At 38.0% G+C, this 21,775-nt stretch overlaps 1 protein-coding gene across 2 annotated transcripts in view; it reads left to right on the forward strand.

The window, feature by feature from the left end:
* The window catches only part of LOC140477106 (N-acetyltransferase ESCO1-like), a 42,524-nt gene extending 22,032 nt beyond the window's left edge, over window positions 1-20,492 (forward strand). For both annotated transcript variants that reach the window (XM_072570395.1, XM_072570393.1), the window contains exons 5-10: window positions 4,989-5,109; window positions 9,027-9,158; window positions 10,103-10,192; window positions 13,316-13,459; window positions 13,781-13,965; window positions 17,393-20,492. In XM_072570395.1, the coding sequence (XP_072426496.1) occupies window positions 4,989-5,109; window positions 9,027-9,158; window positions 10,103-10,192; window positions 13,316-13,459; window positions 13,781-13,965; window positions 17,393-17,525 (805 nt within the window). In that variant the 3' untranslated portion in view covers window positions 17,526-20,492. The remainder of the gene's footprint in view (window positions 1-4,988; window positions 5,110-9,026; window positions 9,159-10,102; window positions 10,193-13,315; window positions 13,460-13,780; window positions 13,966-17,392) is intronic.
* Window positions 20,493-21,775: the final 1,283 nt, after the last annotated feature.

Genomic DNA, 21,775 nt, shown 5'->3' on the forward strand with positions numbered 1-21,775 from the left:
GCCATTTAGCCCTTTGAATCTGTTCCTGCTTTTTCCCTATAACCTTTGATGCCTTTAGCCCTAAGAACTATATCCAACTCCTTGAAAACATTCAATGTTTTGCCCTCAACTGTTTTATGCGGTAGAGAATTCCAAAAGTTTACCATTCCCTGGATGAAGAAATTAATCCTTGAGTCAGGCCTAAATGGCCTGTATTCTTAGACTGTGACCATGAGGAACTTTCGTCCAGCAATTATCCTGGCTAGTCCTGTTTAAAATTTTATAGGTTTCTGTGAGAACCTCCTACTCTCCTACATTCCAGTGAATATAGTCATAACCATTCTGTTTCTCTTCATACACCAGTCCTACCATCCCAAGAATTAGTCTGGTAAATCTTTATTGTGCTTCCTCTATTGCCAGAACATCCATCTTCCAATAAGGAGACCAGTACTCAGGGTGTGATCTCACCAAGGCCCTGATCAATTGAAGCAAAACATCCCTATACTTGAATACTCCAGCTTTGAAGGTTAACATACAATTTGCCTTCTGTACACTTATATGACTACTTTCAGTGACTGGTGTCCAAAGACACCAGATCATGTTGCACCTCCCTTTTTCCAATCCATCACCATTCAGATAATCTGCCTTCCTGTTTTTGCTATTGGATAACCTCACAATTACCCACATTATAAGTCACCTGCAATGCTCTTGTCCATTCACTCAACTTGTCCAAATCACACTGAACTACCTCTGCAATCTCCTCACAGTTCACCCTCTTATCCAGATTTGACTTCAAATTTAACAATATTTAATTTTGTTCCCTCATGTAAATAATTAATAGCATGGGATAGTGTGTGAATAGCTTGGGTCCAGCACTGATCCTTGTAGTACCCCACTAGACATTGGATGTCATTCAGAAAATGACCTGTTCGTTCCAATTTCATGCATTTTAATTTTACTTGCTAATCTCATAGGATGTTATTCAAAGCCTTCTGTCAAATTCAAGTGACCCACATCCACTGGCTTAGTTACATGCTCACAAGCTTCCAGTATATTTGTCAAGCCTGTTTTCATCAGTTCGTGCTGACTCTGCCCAATCCTGTCATTGGTTTCCAATTGCTGCACTGTTGAATGGACCAATAAACTAAAACTGTAGATTGATTGAATTAGATATAATTATAAAACAGAAATGATAAAAGGACAAAACTTCATATTTTGGGATTTTGTTTTGATTTTGGTAGTTGGATCTAGTTTTCAGTCAATGTACTTATTTTCAAGCAATTTCTCACAGAATTAAGAAAAGCCGAAGCAGTTGTCAAAGGAAGAAACAAAGTGAACTGGAAAGTTAAGGGATAGGTCAGTAGAAATGCTGTGGCAGATGTACAAGAAGACATCTCCGTGGTCAGCAAATATATTCAAGTGAGGGGGGAGATATGATCTAGGAGTATATACACCATGGCTTACAAAGAAAGTTAAAGATTGTATCATATTGAAAGAAAACACCTATCAGTTCTTCAAAAATTAATTGTGGATCAGTAGATTGGACCATAAAAGGGAGAAAATGGAGTATGAGAGGAAGCTAGCTTGATGCCTTAAAAATAGATAACAACAGTTTCTCCAGATACTTAAAGAAAATAACAACAACTCTAAACTGAGCATTGATCCTCCAGACAGTAAATCTCGGCAGTTATGAATAGGAAATAAGGAAATGGCTGGCAAACTGAACAGATATTTTCCATCTAGCTTCACTGTAGAAGGTGCAAGTAACATCCTAGAAATAATTATAAAGGGGAAGGTGAACTTAAAAAAAAACTATTACAATCACAAGGTTAAGGTGCTTAAAAATGTTTCATATATCCCCCCCCCCTACTTCATGGGCTTCATTAAAATAAATAGTTACTGAATAAGTAGTTGCATTGGTTGTAATTTTCCAAAATTCAAAATTCTCTAGATTCTAGAAAGGTCTCCTGTGAAAAATAGCAAATTTAGCTCATTTTTATATTTGAGAGGGGGGAGTGAAAAATCTGCAAACTCCAGACCAAATAGCTTAACATCTGTCATGGGAAAATACTGGACTCTGTTAGGGGATTATGGAGCACTTAGAAAATCATAACTGTGATCAGGCAGAGTGAACATAGTCTTGTGATAGGGAAATCAAGCTTCAATATTTTGATGATTCTTTGAGCAAGTAACAAACCAAGTGGATAAAGGAACCGTGTAAATACTTGAAGCTTCTGATAGCATTTACCAAGCTGCTAAATCAAAGGATATTGCAAAAAAAGTATGAGCTCATAGTGTAGGCAGTAATGTATTTGCGTGGATCATTTAGCTCATGGGGAACAGCAGTTTAAATTGGCAATGCCTGGCTTTGCGTAACAAGTAGATTGCAACATGGATCACAGCTGTGGTCTCAACTTTTGCAGTCCATATCAATGATTTGAATGAATGGACCCGATGTGTCTTTGTTACATTTACTGATAGTGCAAAGATATGTGGAGAGTAAATTGAGGACAGGAGTTTGTAAAGGGATATAGTTGGGTAAAGTGAATGTGGTATCATGTGGGAAAATGTGGCTATGCCTACTTGTACTGGATGAATAGGGAAGTTCATATTTTATAAATAGAGAGCTTTGTACAGAGGAATCTAGGACACCAAGTACATGAGTACAAAGTGTTAATGCAGCAAGTAATTAAGGCTGGAAATGTGTTTCTTGCAAGGAGGGTTGAATATAAAAAAAGACCATTTTGCTATAGTTGTGTGGGGTTTTGGTGAGAATGTCTGGAATACTTTTAGTTTAACAGAATAGAAGTACAGAAGAGGCCCTTGTGTTGAGTCCACACTGACAAAAAGCTATTCTAAATTGAAAGTCATCCAGTAATTGACCACAACCATGAATATTAAGACATTTCAAGTGCTAATCTGAATAAGTTTTTAAAGGTTATTAGATTTCCAGCCTTGGAGAAAGTGAGGACTCCAGATGCTGGAGTACCAGAGTTGAAAAATGTCATGCTGGAAAAACACAGCAGGCCAGGCAGCATCCGAGGAGCAGGAGAATCAACGTTTTGGGCATAAGCCCTTCAGGAATTCCTGAAGAAGGGCTTATGCCCGAAACATCGATTCTTCTGCTCCTCAGATGCTGCCTGGCCTGCTGTGTTTTTCCAGCACAACATTTTGCAACTCAGGTTTCCAACCTCAGCTACTCTACCAGCCAGTGCATTCCAGATTCCCATCATCCTCTGGGTGAAGAAATATATTCTCAACTCCCCTCTAAACCTCCTCGGTTTCACCATTAAAATTATACTCACTTTTTGTTTCCTTATTTAAGAAAGGATATAATTAAATTGGAAGTGTGTGCAGTGAATACTCACTTGACTGATTCCTGGGATGAAGACGTTCTCTTAAGAGAGGGTGGACAGATTGGATCTGTAACCATTGGAGTTTAGAAGAATGAGAGGACACCTTGTGGAAGAACCTAAACTTATGGGCATGGTTTAAAAACAAGGGATTTGCCATTTACGATGGAGATGTGAGAGTAGTTAGTCCGTGGAATTCTGTTTCTCAGATAGTGTTGGAAGCTGGTCATTAAATGTTTTACGGCTGAGTTGATTGACACTCTTGCCAGTCAAGAATCTAAGGGTATCAATGTAGATGGGAAGGTAGAGACTCCCACTGAGTATTAAAGTCACCTGTTGGGACTACTACATAATTTAATTGGCACAATGAGTTGGCATCTGTTGGTGTGCAAACTAATTCTAATCATAATTATGCACACCATCAAACCAAGAAATCAATAACTTTATTAATTGGCCTTATCTCATTGTGTTTTCTCAGTTTGAAAGAGTATGTGACTGTCCATTTCAAATTGTAAAGCGTTACTCTAATTACATGCCAGGATATTTTATTATTAGAATTACCCAGGCATAACCCTACATTTAACACATTTGGGCAATGACTAACATAGCTAAATCTAGAGAATGTTTTGAGGTAACAGTCTCGACTTCTAACATTAATAAGCAGCAAAATACTGAAACGTTGAAGGTTTGTATGGAACAGAGACACCAATGTGGACCAGTTGGGCCAAATCATGTTTTTTGTGTTGCAGGTACTTAGTAGAGCGAGAACATGTCCCCCATCTTTTGGAAGGGATAATCCTATTTATCTGAGCAATAGACTTTCAAAGCTATAGGTAGTATGTGGATGACTGATACACTTCAATTTAGGTGAAAGCATTCACACTTGGGTGAAGATTACAGGTTTGACTATAAAGAAATTATTATGGTCTTGGTGATGACCAGTTGCTCTCAAACTTTGAGTTCACTGTAACTGTTGGTGCTCCAACAGGTTTCCTGAAGAAGCTTTTTAAAATTTTCACAGTCAGCCTGCTTCATTCTTGCAAACAGCCAAATTCCTGTCATCTATTTTAAACTTTAGTAAGGAAGTCCGCTTCCATTTTCCCAGTTGTTGCATGGATACAGTACTTCACTTCATGTGAAATTGTAGAATTGTAAATTGAAATCTATGTATATTTTAAAAATCCGTATCTGAAAGAACTCTTTCAATGGGTTTATTTGCAATCAAATGTGATAAGCAAGAAATAATGCACAATAATATGCCACTATTGTATTTTTGCTCCTCACTCCTCAGTATGCCTGATGTGCATCCTTGCTTCGACCAAAACATAGTTCTTCTGGGGCTTTCAATTACTGGTCATTTTTCAGGATGTTCATTGATGTCCTTTCATCAAGCACTTGAGAGGAGGCAAGGCTATCTGACATTGCTTGGCTTGAAAACATTATACGAAGTAATATTGTGATCACGATTAGACGTTTCTGCTTTTATTCGTGACTAGATACCTTGGCAACAACTGGTTGAATGGAGGTACAATTATATGTGAATAATGTAGTCCTAGTTGTCTTCCCTCTAAATATAAATTGTAGAGTTGATAAAAGTACAGTTTGAGAAAATATTCTAATTTTTAACAAACAATGTTAACTTTTATTCTTTCAAAGTGTATCTTTGTCTAATCAGCCAACTGTAGTGAAGAACACTGCAGATCCCTCTGAACTTTGTGTACAGAAAGAAACTAAACCAATCATCACAGCAGGAGGTGGAGTTCAGCAATCAAACATCGTAAGTGTCCACTCACATTAAGTAGGAGATCATGTTACTTTTTTGAACCCTATTGTTAATTGGATCTGTTCTTAAACGTGCTAACTTTTTGCAGCAAACCCTGGGAGCAAAGTTCATTTGTTAATATGTGAAATGTATCTTCAACCACTGTCTAACTTATGGTCTCCACCGATATCTGGGATACAGTTAGACGTTTCAATTATTTGTCTTTAACTTGGAATTTAAAATTGTACTGTATCAGAAGTGGGCATAGCTAGGCTGACTTAAAACAATAACTCCTACAAAACTAAAAGAACCTGATTCATTACTAACTTGCGTTGATTCATTTGCGAGATGACATGTTCAATAACTTGCACTAATAACATGAATGTAGGCTTCTTTCTCTAGTGATTGGACAATGACATTTTGGAGTAGGCACTGCATTGTGCCTGTTTCAATTCAATAAAATAGGTGAAAATCATTTGCTGGTTAATTGATTGCCAGGACATTTCTCTGACCAAAATCAACCTGCTGGTTTAAAATTTAAACAAAATCTGATATTAATGCTGACTGACAGTTAACTAGATGGCAAAGTTAGAAATCACACAACACCGGGTTACAGTCCAACAGTTTAATTGGAAGCACATTAGCTTTCGGAGCGACACTCCTTCTCCTCCTTCGGGTGATAGTGGAGGGCTCGATCGTAATACAGAATTTATAGCAAAAATTTACAGTGTGATGTAACTGAAATTATACATTGAAAAATTGATTGTCTGTTAAGCATTTCATCTGTTAGAATACAGTAACAGTTTCACTTTCATGTGATATAACTTTGTACACCCCAGTCCAACACCGGCATCTCCAAGTCATGTCCATGGCAATGCATCTACCAGTCAGATAACAATCGCGGACCAATAGCGCACTCCTCATACAGTGGAAGTGTTGTTGTTGCAAAATGTGATGCACACAAGATGAAAAACTTTGATAAAATGCATAGAGTCATAGAGATGTACAGCATGGAAACAGACCCTTTGTCCAACATGTCCATGCCAACCAGATATCCCAACCCAATCTGGTCCCACCTGCCAGCACCCATCCCATATCCCTCTAAACCCTTCCTTTTCATAAACCCATCCAAATGCCTTTTAAGTGTTGCAATTGTACCAGCCTCCACCACTTCATCTGGCAACTCATTTCATACACGTACCACCCTCTGCGTGAAAAAGTTGCCCCTTAGGTCTCTTTTATATCTTTCCCCTCTCACCCTAAACCTATGCCCTCTAGTTCTAGACTCCCCGACCCCAGGGAAAAGACTTTGTCTATTTATTTCATTCATGCCCCTCATAATTTTGTAAACTTCTATAAGGTCACCCCTCAGTCTCCGCTCCAGGCAAAACAGCCGCAGCCTGTTCAGCCTCTCCCTGTAGCTCAGATCCTCCAACCCTGGCAACATCCTTGTAAATCTTTTCGGAACCTTTTCAAGTTTCACAACATCTTTCTGATAGGAAGGAGACCCAAATTGCATGCAATATTTCAACAGAGGCCTAACCAATGTCCTGTACAGCCGCAACATGACCTCCCAATTCCTGTACTCGATACTCTGACCATTAAAGGAAAGCATACCAAAAGCAGTCTTCACTGTCCTATCTACCTGTGACTCCACTTTCAAGGAGCTATGAACCTGCACTCCAAGGATTCTTTTTAGATTAGATTACTTACAGTGTGGAAACAGGCCCTTCGGCCCAACAAGTCCACACCGCCCCGCCGAAGCGTAACCCACCCATACCCCTACATCTACATTTACCCCTTACCTAACACTATGGGCAATTTAGCATGGCCAATTCACCTGGCCTGCACATCTTTGGACTGTGGGAGGAAACCGGAGCACCCGGAGGAAACCCACGCAGACACGGGGAGAACGTGCAAACTCCACACAGTCAGTCGCCTGAGGGGGGAATTGAACCCGGGTCTCAGGCGCTGTGAGGCAGCAGTGCTAACCACTGTGCCACCGTGCCGCCCACTTTGTTCAGCAACACTCCCTAGGACCTTATCATTAAGTGTATAAGTCCTGCTAAGATTTGCTTTCCCAAAATGCAGCACCTCGCATTTATCTGAATTAAACTTCATCTGCCACTTCTCAGCCCATTGGCCCATCTGGTCACGATCCTGTTGTAATCTGAGGTAACCCTCTTTGCTGTCCACTACACCTCCAATTTTGGTGTAATCTGCAAACTTACTTACTGTACCTCTTATGCTCACATCCAAATCATTTATGTAAATGACAAAATGTAGAGGATCTAGTACCGATCCTTGTGGCAGACCACTGGTCACAGGCCTCTAGTCTGATAAACAACCCTCCACCACCACCCTCTCACTTCTACCTTTGAGCCAGTTCTGTATCCAAATGGCTAGTTCTCCCTGTATTCCGTGAGATCTAACCTTGCTAATCAGTCTCCCATGGGGAACCTCGTCATAACCTTGAGTAAGGATGTCTTGTTGCAGTTATGCGGGGCCTTGGTGATGAAACACGATGAGTATTGTGTGCAGTATTGATCTCCTAGTCTGAGGAAGAACATTCTTGCTGTTAAGGAAGTCCAGCAAAGGTTGACCCGACTGATTCCTGGGATGGCAGAACTCATATATGAGGAAGGACTTTATCAACTGGGCTTGTACACTCTCATGTAGAAGAGTGACGGCGATCTCATAGAAACATATAAAATCCTGTTGGAACTGGACAGGCTAGATATGGGAAGAATGTTCCTGAGGTTGGTGAAGTCCAGAACTGGGGATCTACAAATAAGGCGTAAGCCATTCAGGACTGAGATGAATAATTTCTTCACTTAAGAGTTGTGAACCTGTGGAATTCTCTCCCACAGGAAGCTTGGCCAGCTCATTAGATATATTCAAGAGGAAGCTGGATGTAGCTCTTGCAGCTAAAGAGATCAAAGGGCATGAAGAGAAAGTTGGAATGGGATTCTAAGATTGCATAATCAGCCATGATCATATTGAATGGTAGTGCAGGCTCAAAGGGCCCAATATTCCTGCACCTATTTTCTATCATTTAATGAATGGGCAATTGTCAGTGCAGAGCGTGACATGTAGATAGATTTCCATTTTAGTGAATTGGAAAACAGGCTTGTATTTAAATAGCATCTTTCACAATATTTGGATCTCCCAAAGCACTTTGCAGCCAACGTTGAAGTGTTGTCACTGTTGTGAGGTAGACTTGGTATAATTTTAAATAGAAATGCCATCCAGATAGATAGGGTTGTTAAGAAGGCATAGTGTTTTGGCCTTTATTAATAGAGGGACTAAGTTCTGGAACCAGGAGGTTATGCTCAGCTGTACAAAGCTCTGGTACGACCACACTTGAAGTATTGTGCATAGTTCTGGTTACCACATTATAAGAAGGATGTGGAAGCTTTGGGAAGGGTGCAGAGGAGATTTACTAGGATGTTGCCTGGTATGGAAGGAATGCCTTACGAGGAAAGGCTGAGGGCCTTGAGGCTGTTCTCGTTAGAAGAAGGTTGAGAGGTGACTTAATAGAGACATACAAGATAATCAGAGGGTTAGATAGGGAGAGCCTTTTTTCCAAGTATAGGGACGGCAAACACGAGGGGACACCAATTTAAAGTGAGGGGAGATAGGTATAAGACAGATGTCAGAGGTAGTTTCTTTACTCAGAGTAGTGAGGGTATGGAATGTTTGCCTGCAACGGTGGTAGATTCACCAAGTTTAAGTGCATTTAAGTCGTCATTGGACAGGCATATGGACGTACATGGGATAGTGTAGGTGGGATGGGCTTCAGATTAGTATGACAGGGCGGCGCAACATCAAGGGCCAATGGGCCTGTACTGCGCTGAAATGTTTAAAAACAAAATGTGGATGCAAAACTGCACTGAAGGTATATCTAATTAAGTTTATATTTATTTCTACAGGATGCTGGACAGAAAAGAATCGGAGCTATTTCTTGCACCACATGTGGAATGTTGTATGCAGCTTCTATTCCAGAAGATGAAGCTCAGCACTTTCAGTTTCACAAACGTTTTATTAGTGCTGTAAAATACGTGGTAAGTAAACAGTGCATTATAAGTTGAGGTGGTTTGAAATTTTGGTTGCTTTGACAGTGTGAAGTTAGTCTCGAATAAAATGATGGGGACTGCAGTTATCCTTATATCTGCCATTCACAAACCTGCTGAAGTGTAAAGTAATGATCATTCTTCTAGTAAAAGGATAGAATGGGTGTAAAGACTTGGAGCTGATCAGTATGAATGACTGGCATAAAGTATTTGAAAGTATTTTAAATGTGTGATTTTTATATTTTAAAAAAAATTCTTCAATTTGTATTTCTTTTGCCATCACTATAAGTTAGTTTTTTCAAATCGTTACTCTGCATTTTGGTTTTCTGTGTCGTCTTCACTGGAGAGGGTGATGTGAGCAGTGTCAAAACTCTATTGATATAGCTGCTGAACTGTTGTGTAAATTGCATTTTCAGCACAACCTTTCTTTCTTCCTTCACCCTTTCAAAAATAACATCCTTTGCAGCAGAGTGAGGATGAAGCACATTTCAGTCATCTTACCAAACCTTGCTACTTTGCAATGTCTTAAAGTAGATTGCTTTTCATCTTTAAAAGACATCAGTACTGAAGGAGGGGAACACTTGGAATGTGAAAACCTTGCTCTCTTTAAATTGTAATTTCCATTCTGGGAAGATCATTTCTAGTTACAAAACTACAAATATATTGGAGGTGATCACTGTGCCTCAAATTGAAATTTTGCATCATTGAAGCATTTTGTGGGGCTTCCCTTGTGGTTTTGTAAATTTTTTTTTTCCTCTCAGTCCCTGTGTTAACCTTAATGCTCCAGTTTGAATAAAACATGCTAGTTGAATTGTGTTTAATACTGGTACATTGACTAATATGAATAGATATTTCACAATTTGCATAGATGCTATTTCTTATTAGTGTCAAATAATCATTTTAAATCTAATTTTAAACTCTGATTTTTCAACTAGGGCTGGAAGAAGGAGCGAATTTTAGGTGAATATCCTGATGGTAAAATAATAATGGTTCTTCCCGATGATCCAAAATATGCCTTAAAAAAGGTAGCTATATTTTCTTTACCACAGTTTACTGTTCTGCTTTGTTCAGAAACGTGGGTGCACCTTACAGGAAACATTCTGTATGCTACAAATTCAGCATGACTTCAGAAATCCCATAAAATGCTATTGTTTATTAAATGATTGTAATTTAATTTTAAATGATTATTAAAAATTATTCCATCTTAAAAATATTACAGTTGAAATCCTGAGTAAGCCATTTAGCCCCTTAACCTGTCTATCATTTATTGTGACCTTAACTCCATATGCCTGCCTTTAGCTTTCAACACTTAATACTGCTTCTTAATTTAAAAAAGATTATCTATCTCTCATATAAAACTAACAACTGGTCTAGCATCAACCGCCTTTTGTGGAAGAGCTTTCCAAAATTCCTCCTATGTATGATTACTTCCTAACAACTCTCCTGAACAGTCTGGTCTTCAGTATTAAACTATGCAGTCTAGTTCTAGAATCTCCAATCCCTAGAAATATTTTATCTTTATCTAACCTGTCTTTTCCTGTTTGACTTCGGTTGGATCACCCCTTAACCTATTAAGTTTTTAAAAAAAAGTCCCAATTTGTATAATCTCTCCTTAATGTTTAACCCATGAAATCCAAGTGCCATTCTTCTAAACGTGTGTTGTATTCTCTCCAAATCCAATATATCCTCCCTAAGACTTGGTACCCAGATTTGTTCTCAGTTTCACAAGTAGGCTCTAACCAGTGTTTTGTACTGCAGCATAACTTCTGTGTCCTTCTTTTCCAGTCCTGTAGATATAAAGGATAGCCTTTCATTACTGTCTTGATTATTTTCTGCATCTGTTTGTGACATTTGAAAGATCTATGCATCTGAACCTGCAAGTCTCTCTGGTCAGCCACTGTATTTAAATTTCATACCATCTAGAAAATACCCTAATCTGTCCTTTCTCATCCAAAGGATACTTGTGTTGATATCTATTTTCCATAGTTGTTTTGCCCATTCACCTAGTCTTTCAATACTCCTTTATAATGTTATGCTAACATCTACATTGTGAATTAGATATATTACTTTCAATAACTCTAATAATGTGAATAGTCAAGACCCTAACACATCCTTGTGGGATACTATCAGTCATTTCCTGCCAGTTTGTGTCACTATCCATTATCCCAGTTTCTATCACCTGCCACTCAACCAATTCCCCAGCCATGTCAGTAATTTGCCCCTCATTCCCTGTGCTTCTGCCTTGGTTAATGGTCTCTTTTGTGTGACTTTATTAAATGCCTTGTGGAAGATCCTATTAAAAAATCCATTGACGTTCCTGCGTCCTCTACATTAGTCACCTCTACAAAAAACTGAGGTTTATCAGACATGACCTGTCATGAATCCATGCTGGCTGTCCTCGATTAACTGAAAATTTAAGGTGTTGGATTATAGAATCCAACTATTTCTCCACTATGAATGTTAGGCTAACTGGACTGTAATTCCCTGGTTTTCCTTTCACTCTTCTTCAAAACCAGAGTGAAATATGCAATTCCCTATTAAGTTCATTTAGACCTCTGAGGAACAAATCATGTAAATTGTACAAAGTTGGATTCAGTGACTTTTAAGAATTCTCTCAGCATTTAATTCAATTCAATGTAATGAACTAAAACCTGTATTTAAAAGTCATAGAGTCATAGAGATGTACAGCATGGAAACAGGCCCTTTGGTCCAACCCATCCATGCTGACCAGATATCCCAACCCAATCTAGTCCCACCTACCAGCACCCGGCCCATATCCCTCCAAACCGTTCCTATTCATATACCCATCCAAATGCCTTTTAAATGTTGCAATTGTACCAGCCTCCACCACTTCTTCTGGCAGCTCACTCCATACCTGGACTACACTCTGTGTGGAAAAAGTTGCCCCTTGGGTCACTTTTATATCTTGCCCCTCTCACGCTAAATCTATGCCCTCTAGTTCTGTACTCCCTGACCCCAGGGAAAAGACTTTGCCTATTTACCCTATCCATGCCCCTCATAATTTTGTGAACCTCCATAAGGTCATCCCTCAACCTCTGACGCTCCAGGGAAAACAGCTCCAGCCTGCTCAGCCTCTCCTGTAGCTCAAATCCTCCAACCCTGGCAACATCCTTGTAAATCTTTTCGGAACCCTTTCAAGTTTCACAACATCTTGTAAAGCAAGACAGTTACTTTTACACAATGCCTTTCATGACACTAGGCCGTTCCAAAGCACATCAGACCAATGAAGTCATCCTTATAATGAAGGAACCACAGCACCCATCTGGGAGAAGCAAGCTCCTATAAATGACCTTGGTAATGACCAAACAATTGGTTTTTGTAATTTTGATTTTCTATGAAATGTTTCCATGCAGATGAGATCTTAAAGTACACTTATTGAAATGTTATCTAGATGTATTCTTACCTTGTGCTGCCATCTATGATCATCAGAACTTTGAAATAATAGGATTCTACTGATTCTGTAGCTTAAAACAATGCCTGAGCAAACTATGCTTTGATGAAAAACTACAAATTTAAGACTTTTTTTTAAAAAGTCAACTGACTAACCTATGTATTCATAGCATTTTTGTTTTATCTTCTGGTTTCATGCTTTCTGGTGTTTCTTTTATTTATGGATGTTAAAAGCATTGTGCCTTTCGAGAGTCATGCAGCATGGAAACAGATCCTGCAGTCGAACCAGTCCATGCCATCGGCATGATCCCAAACTAAATGGGTCCCACCTGCCCATATAGCTTCAAACATTTCTTATTCATCTACATATCCAAATGTCTTTCCAACGTTTAACTGTACCCACATCAACATTTTTTTGGGAGCTCATTCTACACATGAACTACTCCTGTTTTTAATGTTTTAAAAATTGCCCCTCTTTTTTTTAAATCTTTCTGCTCTCACCTTAAAAATATGGCCTCTGGTCTTGAAATCCCCCATCCTAGGGAAAAGATACCTGCCATTCATCTTATCTATACCCGTCATGATTTTATAAACCTCTAAGGTGTGCGTAAACACTTTTTTGAATATCAACCTGTGTAAACTTGCAAGGGATTGTTTCTATTATAAGAACATAAAGACCATTTAAAGACTAAGTTCAGTAACATATTGGTCTTAATACACAATTATATTTACCACAGGTCGAAGAGATTCGAGAAGTTGTTGATAATGACCTTGGGTTTCAGCCAGCAGAACTTAAGTGTCCTTCCAGGACAAAGACACTTCTTTTCATCTCTAATGAGCGGAAAGTAGTTGGCTGTTTAATTGCAGAACACATACAGCAGGTTTGTAATTTTTCAAAGTTTTAAAAATCAGTGTAGAAATTATTCCATTTGTATTTTGAATGTAATTATAAACAGTCACTTATTGCAAACAGCGATGTTCCAATTTGTAAACAGCAAAGTAGAAAGCAGAATATGTCAGGTCAGTACAGTTGTTTATGTGGTGCATTTTAAAAAATTTCCTTCCTTATTCCAGTCCTCTAATTTGCACTTTGTTTAGTTGCTTAAAACTGACAAGCTAAATAATCATCCTTTTACAGACAGCAATCTGTTCTGTTTAAATCAATGGAAGTGAAAGCCTTTTTCCTGTTTTAATTTTTGCAGGGCTTCAGAGTTATAGCAGATAAAGCCAATCAGCAATCATCAAGTGATGCAATTATGCTTGAACGCCAACGAGCGTGGTGTTGTTCAACCAATCCAGAGCCTGCAATCTGTGGAATAAGTAGGGTATGGGTCTTCAGTATGATGCGGCGGAAGGCAATTGCAACAAGAATGACTGACTGCCTTAGGTAAAAAAAAAACTTGCATGTATAGTGTGTCTTCAGGTTTTCAAAATATAGATATGTGGTTGCAATCCACAAATAAATCTTCTATCCATGCCTCTCAATTTTGTAAACTTCTATCAGTTCACCCCTCATCCTTTGACATTTAAGTAAAACAAACCATGTTTGTCCAATCTTTCCCCATAGCTAATACCCTCCAAGCCAGGCAGTACCTTGGTAAAATATTTCTATCCTAAGCCTCCATGTCCTCCTGGTAGTGAGGGAATCAGATTTGTACACTATATTCCAAATGTGGTCTAAGTAAAGTTCGTTACAGCTGCGACATGACTCTGCCCAGACTAATGAAGGCAAGCATGCCATGGCCTCCTTGACCACCTTATCCACTTGTTTTGCCACTTGCAGGGAACAGTTGACCTGTACATCTAGATCCTTCTAAATGTTGATGTTGCTAAGGAATCTGCCATTTACTGTATACTTTCTGCTTGCAGAGATCTCCCAAAATGCATCACCTTTGTATTTGTTTGGATTAAACTCCACCCAAGTCTCCAGCCTATTTTTATCCTGCTGTATCCTCTGGCAGTCCTCCTTACATGCTCATAAGAGAGAGGAGCAGAATTAGGCCACTCGACCCATAGTCTGCTCTGCCATTCAATCACGGCTGATATGCTCCTCATCCCTCACCTCATGCCTTCACCCCATAACCCTTCAATCCTTTATCACTTATAATCTGTCTAAGTCCTCCTTTAATTTACTCACTGTCCCAGCATCCACCGCACTTTGGGGTAGCGAATTCCACAGATTCATAACTCTTTGGGAGAAGTTGTATCTCCTCAACTCTGTTTTAAATTTGCTATCCTAAGACTGACCTCTCATCCTAGAATGCCCCACAAGAGGAAGCATCCACTCCACATCTGTTTAATCATCTTAAATATCTCCATTTGATCTCCCCTCATTCTTCTAAATTCCAGAGAGTATAGGCCTAAATTGTTCAATCGCTCTTTATACAACAAACCCTTCATCTCTCGGATCAATCTAGTGAACTTCTCTGAATTGCTTCCAATGCTACTGCATCTTTCCTTAAATAAGAGGACCAAAACTCTGGGTGCTGTCTTACCAATGCCTTGTATAGTTGCAACAATACTTCCTTACCTTTTATATTCTATTCCTTTGGCTATAAAAGCCAACATTCCATTCACTTTCTTTATTATCTGCTACATCTGTGTGCAGGTTTTCTGTGACTTGTTAACTGCAGGTTCCCCAATCTGTGTGATCTGCAAAATGACAAATCGGGCCACCCTTATGTTCTCCTCCAAATAAATTATATTACAAACAGGGGTCCCAGTACTGACCCCTGCTGAACACCAATAATCACCAGTTTGAAAAACGTCCACCACTGCACGCGCAAACGCACTCTCTCACTCTCTCTTCCATGACTAAGCCAGTTCTGCATCCATCTTACCAGCTCTCCATGTGACTTGTATCTCTTGTATCAGCCTGCAATAAGGGACCTTGTCAAGGCCTTCTAAAGGCTATATAGCAAACATCTACCAGCCTGCTCTCATCAATCGTCTTTGTCATTTCCTCAAAAGAAGCTAAATCACATTTGTGAGCCATGACTTTCCCCAAGCAAAGCCATGCTGTCTATTGCTAATAAATCCATATTTTTCCAAATGCAGTAAATCCTATACCTAAGAATCTTCTCCACTAATTTCCCTACCACTGAAGTAAGGCTCGTGGCCTGTATTTCCCCTTTTGTGATAACGGCTATCATAGCATTTGCTAAGGCTGGATCATTAAGTATTTTTGAAGCTGAGATAGATTATTAATGAGGAAGGGAATTGAGTGTTATGGGGAAAAGCAGGAAAGCAGAGCTAAGGATTATCAGATCAGCCAAAGTATTATGGAGTAGACTGTTTGGGCTGAATAGATTGCTTGTGCTCCATCATCTTATGGTCTTATGATTGTTCACTATATCCTTTTCTTTGATGCTTTCAGCAATCCTGTGGAGGGTCACCCAAGTCTGTCCGAATACCATGATTTCAGTTTTTTATGCCTTTAGAAAGGGAATAAGTTTTTTTTTAAAATGTGGATAACCACCTGCTTCCCCACAAGTTCTGTCTGCCATGTTCTTGCTTATTTACTTTATCTAAATCCATTTGCATCTTTTGTGTCCTTCTCATAGTCTATTTGCCCACCAAACTTTGATTGATGGAAAATTTGGATACTTTGTACTCATCTGTATAATTAATGCATGTTGTAATTATAAGGCCTAAGTACAGACCACCCCCAAAAAATTTAAATAACTCATCCTTCCATTAATCAATCAATACTAATATATTGCTCCCAATACTCATGATCTGTTTGTATAATAACATTCTGTGGCACTTGCTTTTTAAAAATCTAAATATTACTACATTACAAATTTCAGAGAAAGTTTAACAGATTTTTAAAATACAATTTCCCTTTTCTAAAATGTGAGCAGACCTTACCAAATCATATTGTGATTTTTTTTCCGTGTCCTGTTGTAGCCATATTAATGTCACCTTAATTCTGCCAGCCTCCTTTCATACAATCATAGAATCACTATAGTGCAGAAAGAGACCATTTTGAAAACTGCAATGGTATATTTTAGTATAAATGCACTACGTTCTTGCTTCTTTTAACCTCCTGCTTTAATTAAAACTTCGATCATATCTTTGTTTCTTGCCCTTTTTTCCTCTATTCTAAATTGCTCACTTCCAAAACCCACTTCTCCAATAAAATGGTGTGAAGCATTCATCTAATTGGATGTGTTATGTAAATGATATTTATATTTCCATAAAGAAATGTATTTAGAATTTTTTTCATTAATTTGGTTGAACTGACTCTGCAATCTAGTTTTGAGGTGCATGTGTAAGGTGTGGAAATCACTAATTATCTGAAGGAACATCTTTTTTGTGCAATAAGAGGAAATCAAGAGTGTATGTGAAGCTGGCCCCAAAAATGTCCAAGATAAAAACAATGACTGCAGATGCTGAAAATCAAATACTGGATTAGTGGTGCTGGAAGAGCACAGCAGTTCAGGCAGCATCCAACGAGCAGCGAAATCAACGTTTCGGGCAAAAGCCCTTCATCAGGAATAAAGGCAGTGAGCCTGAAGCATGGAGAGATAAGCTAGAGGAGGGTGGGGGTGGGGAGAGAGTAGCATAACCCCCACCCTCCTCTAGCTTATCTCTCCATGCTTCAGGCTCACTGCCTTTATTCCTGATGAAGGGCTTTTGCCCGAAACGTTGATTTCGCTGCTCGTTGGATGCTGCCTGAACTGCTGTGCTCTTCCAGCACCACTAATCCAGTACCCAAAAATGTCCAGCCATGTTTAGCAGGTTATGCCCTTTAATTTACTGACAATGATACTGTATTCAATTTTAAAATAAAACATTTATTATTTTTCCAGGAGCAGTTTTGTATATGGGTCGTATTTGAGTAAAGATGAGATTGCATTCTCCGACCCGACTCCAGATGGCAAACTCTTTGCAACGCAGTATTGTGGAACACCCAGATTCCTTGTATACAACTTTGTCAGCTAACCTCACAGATTGATATGAGACTTCGCAATTAATGGTGGTGATGTCTTAATACAGCTTTTGACAATTGGTGTAGTTGTGTGTGAACTCTTCACAAATGTGACCCATGTTTTTGGGAGCTAGACTGAAGGAACTGTGTTACTTTTTATTAATGTGAACTCAGGACTGATTTCAACCAAATGGTTGTTTTTATATTTTAGAAAACTGGAATGGATGCAGTAACATTTGAAAAATCTGATTTTTATTTTTATTTTGAAACTGAAATAGTTTGACTCTTTCAGAAAAGCATGCCTTTTAGTTTATTCATGTTTACAGATTTTATGTAAGGCAGGCAAATCATTAACTGTAAAAATGTTGAAAACTTGTTATACAATGTACATAAAATATGCTATAAAACTAAGACAATTAGTGTTGGTGTTTCTAAACGGTTCTATGACTTGTTTGGTTTGTCAGCAAACAAGCAGCTTTGAATGTGTTTTTCCTTTGGGAGAATGAAGTGAGTGGTCTGATATCTAGGTCATTGTAGAAGATGATACTGGAACTTTCCGAGTTTGCTTTCAGGGAAATTGGACCCTTGTAGTAAAAACTCTGCTTTTGAAGTTGTTTGATTTAGTTGCATATTTTATCAAACTATTAAAATCTCTGGAAATCTCCAGTTGTCATTGTTCAAAATGTAATACCTCATTTAGTATTGATGTTAAACCACTGCAATATTTGGTGTCCAAGGTGAAAGAATATGGGCACCTGGTATTAGTGTCTTGACTCTGGTTTTGAAAAGATTTGTGTAATTTACTAAGAGTAGCATATATAAATCTGATTGTGCCTTTTCAGTGTAGGTCAAACTTTGAGATTGAATGCAATGGTTTCAACTGGTCTAACTCTCTATTGGATAACTAAAGTAATTTTCATAGGCTTTATTTTAAAACTCTGAAGGGAGAACCTGTGCAATAAGATCTGTAAGCAAGCTATTTCTTCAAAACATGATTGAAAGGCTGTGACCAACATCTGTGATAAACACTGCAGCAAAATTTACTGACAACCTCTATTTCCTCCCACTTCCATGCTGTTTGTTTTTGATCTGTACGATTGAGTCTACGTTCTTGATTTTTGATTTGTGATGGAGAGAACAATTAGATCTGAAGGCAAGAGGCTGAAGAACTTGCCTTTTAAAACTTCTTCTGTCATGTTAAATAATGTATAGTTTTATCAGAACTAAACAGGTCTAAACAACACTTAGGATTATGCTTTAAAAAGTATATAAGAAATCCAGCCTGGAGATGTCACAAATCAGTCTATCTGTCTTTTCTATTGTATTTGTAGTTGAATCATGCAATAGTTTTAAAACTATAAAATTCAGAGTATGTTTCCCAATAGGAGTGAAATTTAAATGCCTCCATTTTGAAGATCTAATGTGTAAAATCAGTTTTGTATCTTTTAAACCTGCTGAGCTTTATACAGCTTGCAAATATTTTACATATATTCATCAAGGGCAGGTAGTTGGGATGTTTCTCCACAGTAAGATTGTGCCAAGATTTGATTGAGCCACTGTAAGCCTTTGGAGGCCCCTAGTTAAGCCATAATGTGTAGAATCTCAATGTATTGAATGAATGACTCCTGGACTGGTGCATTTATACACCTAACCTGGGTCATTTGGACAAAAGGAAAACGTTCTCGTGTTGCTTGAACTTAAAATGATTTTTGTTTCAGGTTATGATGAATTGGTATGTTTAAAATTAAAATATTGTTTCAACTAAAGGTTAATTACTAACAATGTTTGAAGTGGCAATTATAAATATATATGTCAGAATGGTTGTGGTTTAAAGCAACATTTTAATGTGAAAGGTTTTAGTATTGGCTTCATTGTTACTAAAAACATTTACTTATCCTATTTACAGCAATCCAAAGCCTCAACACAATAAAATCTAATCAGTAATTTACAGAAGAAGAAATTCTAGAACTGATCATATACCCATTAATCTTTTCACTTGCCCAAGTTCAGGATGGTTAGTTTACCTCTAATGACTTGTAAATAAGTGTAGAATTATCAAGTTGGGAACAGCAGGATGCAGAACGTTACCCAAGTCCTGAAGATGCAGTTCTAAAATTGAAACCAGGTTATATGACATCATCTTACCTATTGTCTTTCAGTATCCCATTGCTCCCAAGGTGGTGTTCCTGTTTATACCATAATGGTACAATGATTATTTTTTACAAACCGTTAAATGCTGGGGAATGTCATGTGGCCTAAGGTCATATGCTATTATCAGTATTGCTTACAGGTTATCACATAACCCTCTGCAACTTGTATGTGGTATAAATCTATATGCAATATTGTATATTACCAGTTTAGATCTGTTTGACTGGGAGGAGGCTAAAATTATTAATGTCATGATCACTCTGTACCTAGTACTATATATGCACTATAAAATGGACCATATGCAGATGGGTTGAAATTAACTTTCTGGGATGACTTTTTTTCTTTAATTCTGAAATATTTAAAAGCAAATCATATAAGCTATATTTGCATTTAAACAATTGCTTAAACGGGTAACTTTGAAATCTACAGTTTTAAGACACTGTACAACAGAGTACTAACAATGTTTGAAGAACTGAACTTTTTTTTGAGTGAATACGTTAATTTTATATTTGTCTTTTATGGAACTAACTTTGAAGGTTACTGCATATTGTTTAATAATTTGAGTAGAAAAATACAGGCCCCTGCCCACAAGTTATAGCTGATACCATTCTTGTGTGTTTGTTATCTTGGTCAACTTTATCTTGTGATTTGGTTACATGCCTGTTCTGTGTTTTTCTGAAAGGAAATGATAATTTATAATGCATCCCATTGGAAGATACGTAATGCTATGTGTATTTTGTTCCTCTTTAAATAATTTGTAAGTAGGAAAATGTTCTGAATTTAATTTATAAATGACTTTGCTAATACAATAAATCTGATTTGTTGGAGGGCTATGTGCTCGTTAGGTGAATTATTTCTGGTAAATTGTGCAAGTCAGCAAGTTAACGTAGTTTAATAAACTGCTGGAGTAGGTCTAACTAGATTTTGCATTTTTTGAGCTTGGTTGTCTCCATTCCAAATTAGGTCAAGTTTTGCCAGGTTTGGTTGAAGTCTCAAATTTCTAACTTATTTCAGGCTTTCGTTGAAGTTGAAAGGTGGATATGTGACCAACTTGAAACATGATAATGAGATCAGGAGCCTTGTTGTCACTTGTGGTTTGAAGTGTAAGCATTATTGCTATGTTCCCTACCAGCCAGGTAATCCAGTAGAGTTATCAGAGTCTACTCAGAAATCAAGTGTCTTAACAAACCTCATCCTGATAACTCTGCAGCACATAGCAGAATCAGTTATGGGTTCCCCAAGGTTTCTGACAGACCAGCTTTTTGTGGGCTGTCAGTTAGCAAAAGCTCTACCGTTAGCTCTGGATTGTGACCATTGCTTCATTGAAACACTGCTGCAGCCTTGGGTGACTTTTGATTGATCCACTTGATTCAACTTTTCTTCCATCTTCTACTCTGCTCCCAATCTGCCACTCCATGTCCAAAACAAAATAACTAAACACCTTGTCTTTGCTGAATATGTTTCCACAGTGCCTGAACAGGTTATTAACAAATTCTATGGTGACTATTACTGTGCATCACCAATGTTGGTTTTGAAAACATGGTGCTGTTTTTAAAATGCAAATAAGTTCTGTAATTTGAATTAATTTCTTGTTTCTAATTTAAATCAGTGCCTTTTATACACTTGTTATGCTACAGTATTGTTGATACATTTCAATGAGACCAATGCCCACTGCTGTCATGTCTGACCTTTTGACTTGGACATACCCTAATTCGAATGCACTTTTACCTTTCAAATTAGGGAACAGTTGACGAGTAATGTGGAACTCTGATTAGAATTACCAGATTTTTATGTGTAATATAAGAAGAAAATATTGGGAAAAGTGCAAATCTAGCACTTAGTCCTGCTGGAAAAGATTTAGCAGGGTTTGAGCTCTTTACCAAAACAGCAGCAAGGACTGACCTGAAAAAGTCTTTAAAGTTGTGAAAATATTTGATAGACTAGTTGGAGATGTTTTCAAATTTTGAGGAAGTCGAAACTATGGGACCATAAACATAAATTAGTTACTTGATGCAGTAGTGCATTCTTGGTTGAGATTTTGAGTTTGAACTTATGGACGAATTAATCAGTGAGCCAAATTACAGTTAAAATGAAATAAGCCATCTTGTTTCCTTTG

The sequence above is a fragment of the Chiloscyllium punctatum genome, chromosome 5 (genome assembly GCF_047496795.1).
Source record: "Chiloscyllium punctatum isolate Juve2018m chromosome 5, sChiPun1.3, whole genome shotgun sequence".
Taxonomy (NCBI): domain Eukaryota; kingdom Metazoa; phylum Chordata; class Chondrichthyes; order Orectolobiformes; family Hemiscylliidae; genus Chiloscyllium; species Chiloscyllium punctatum.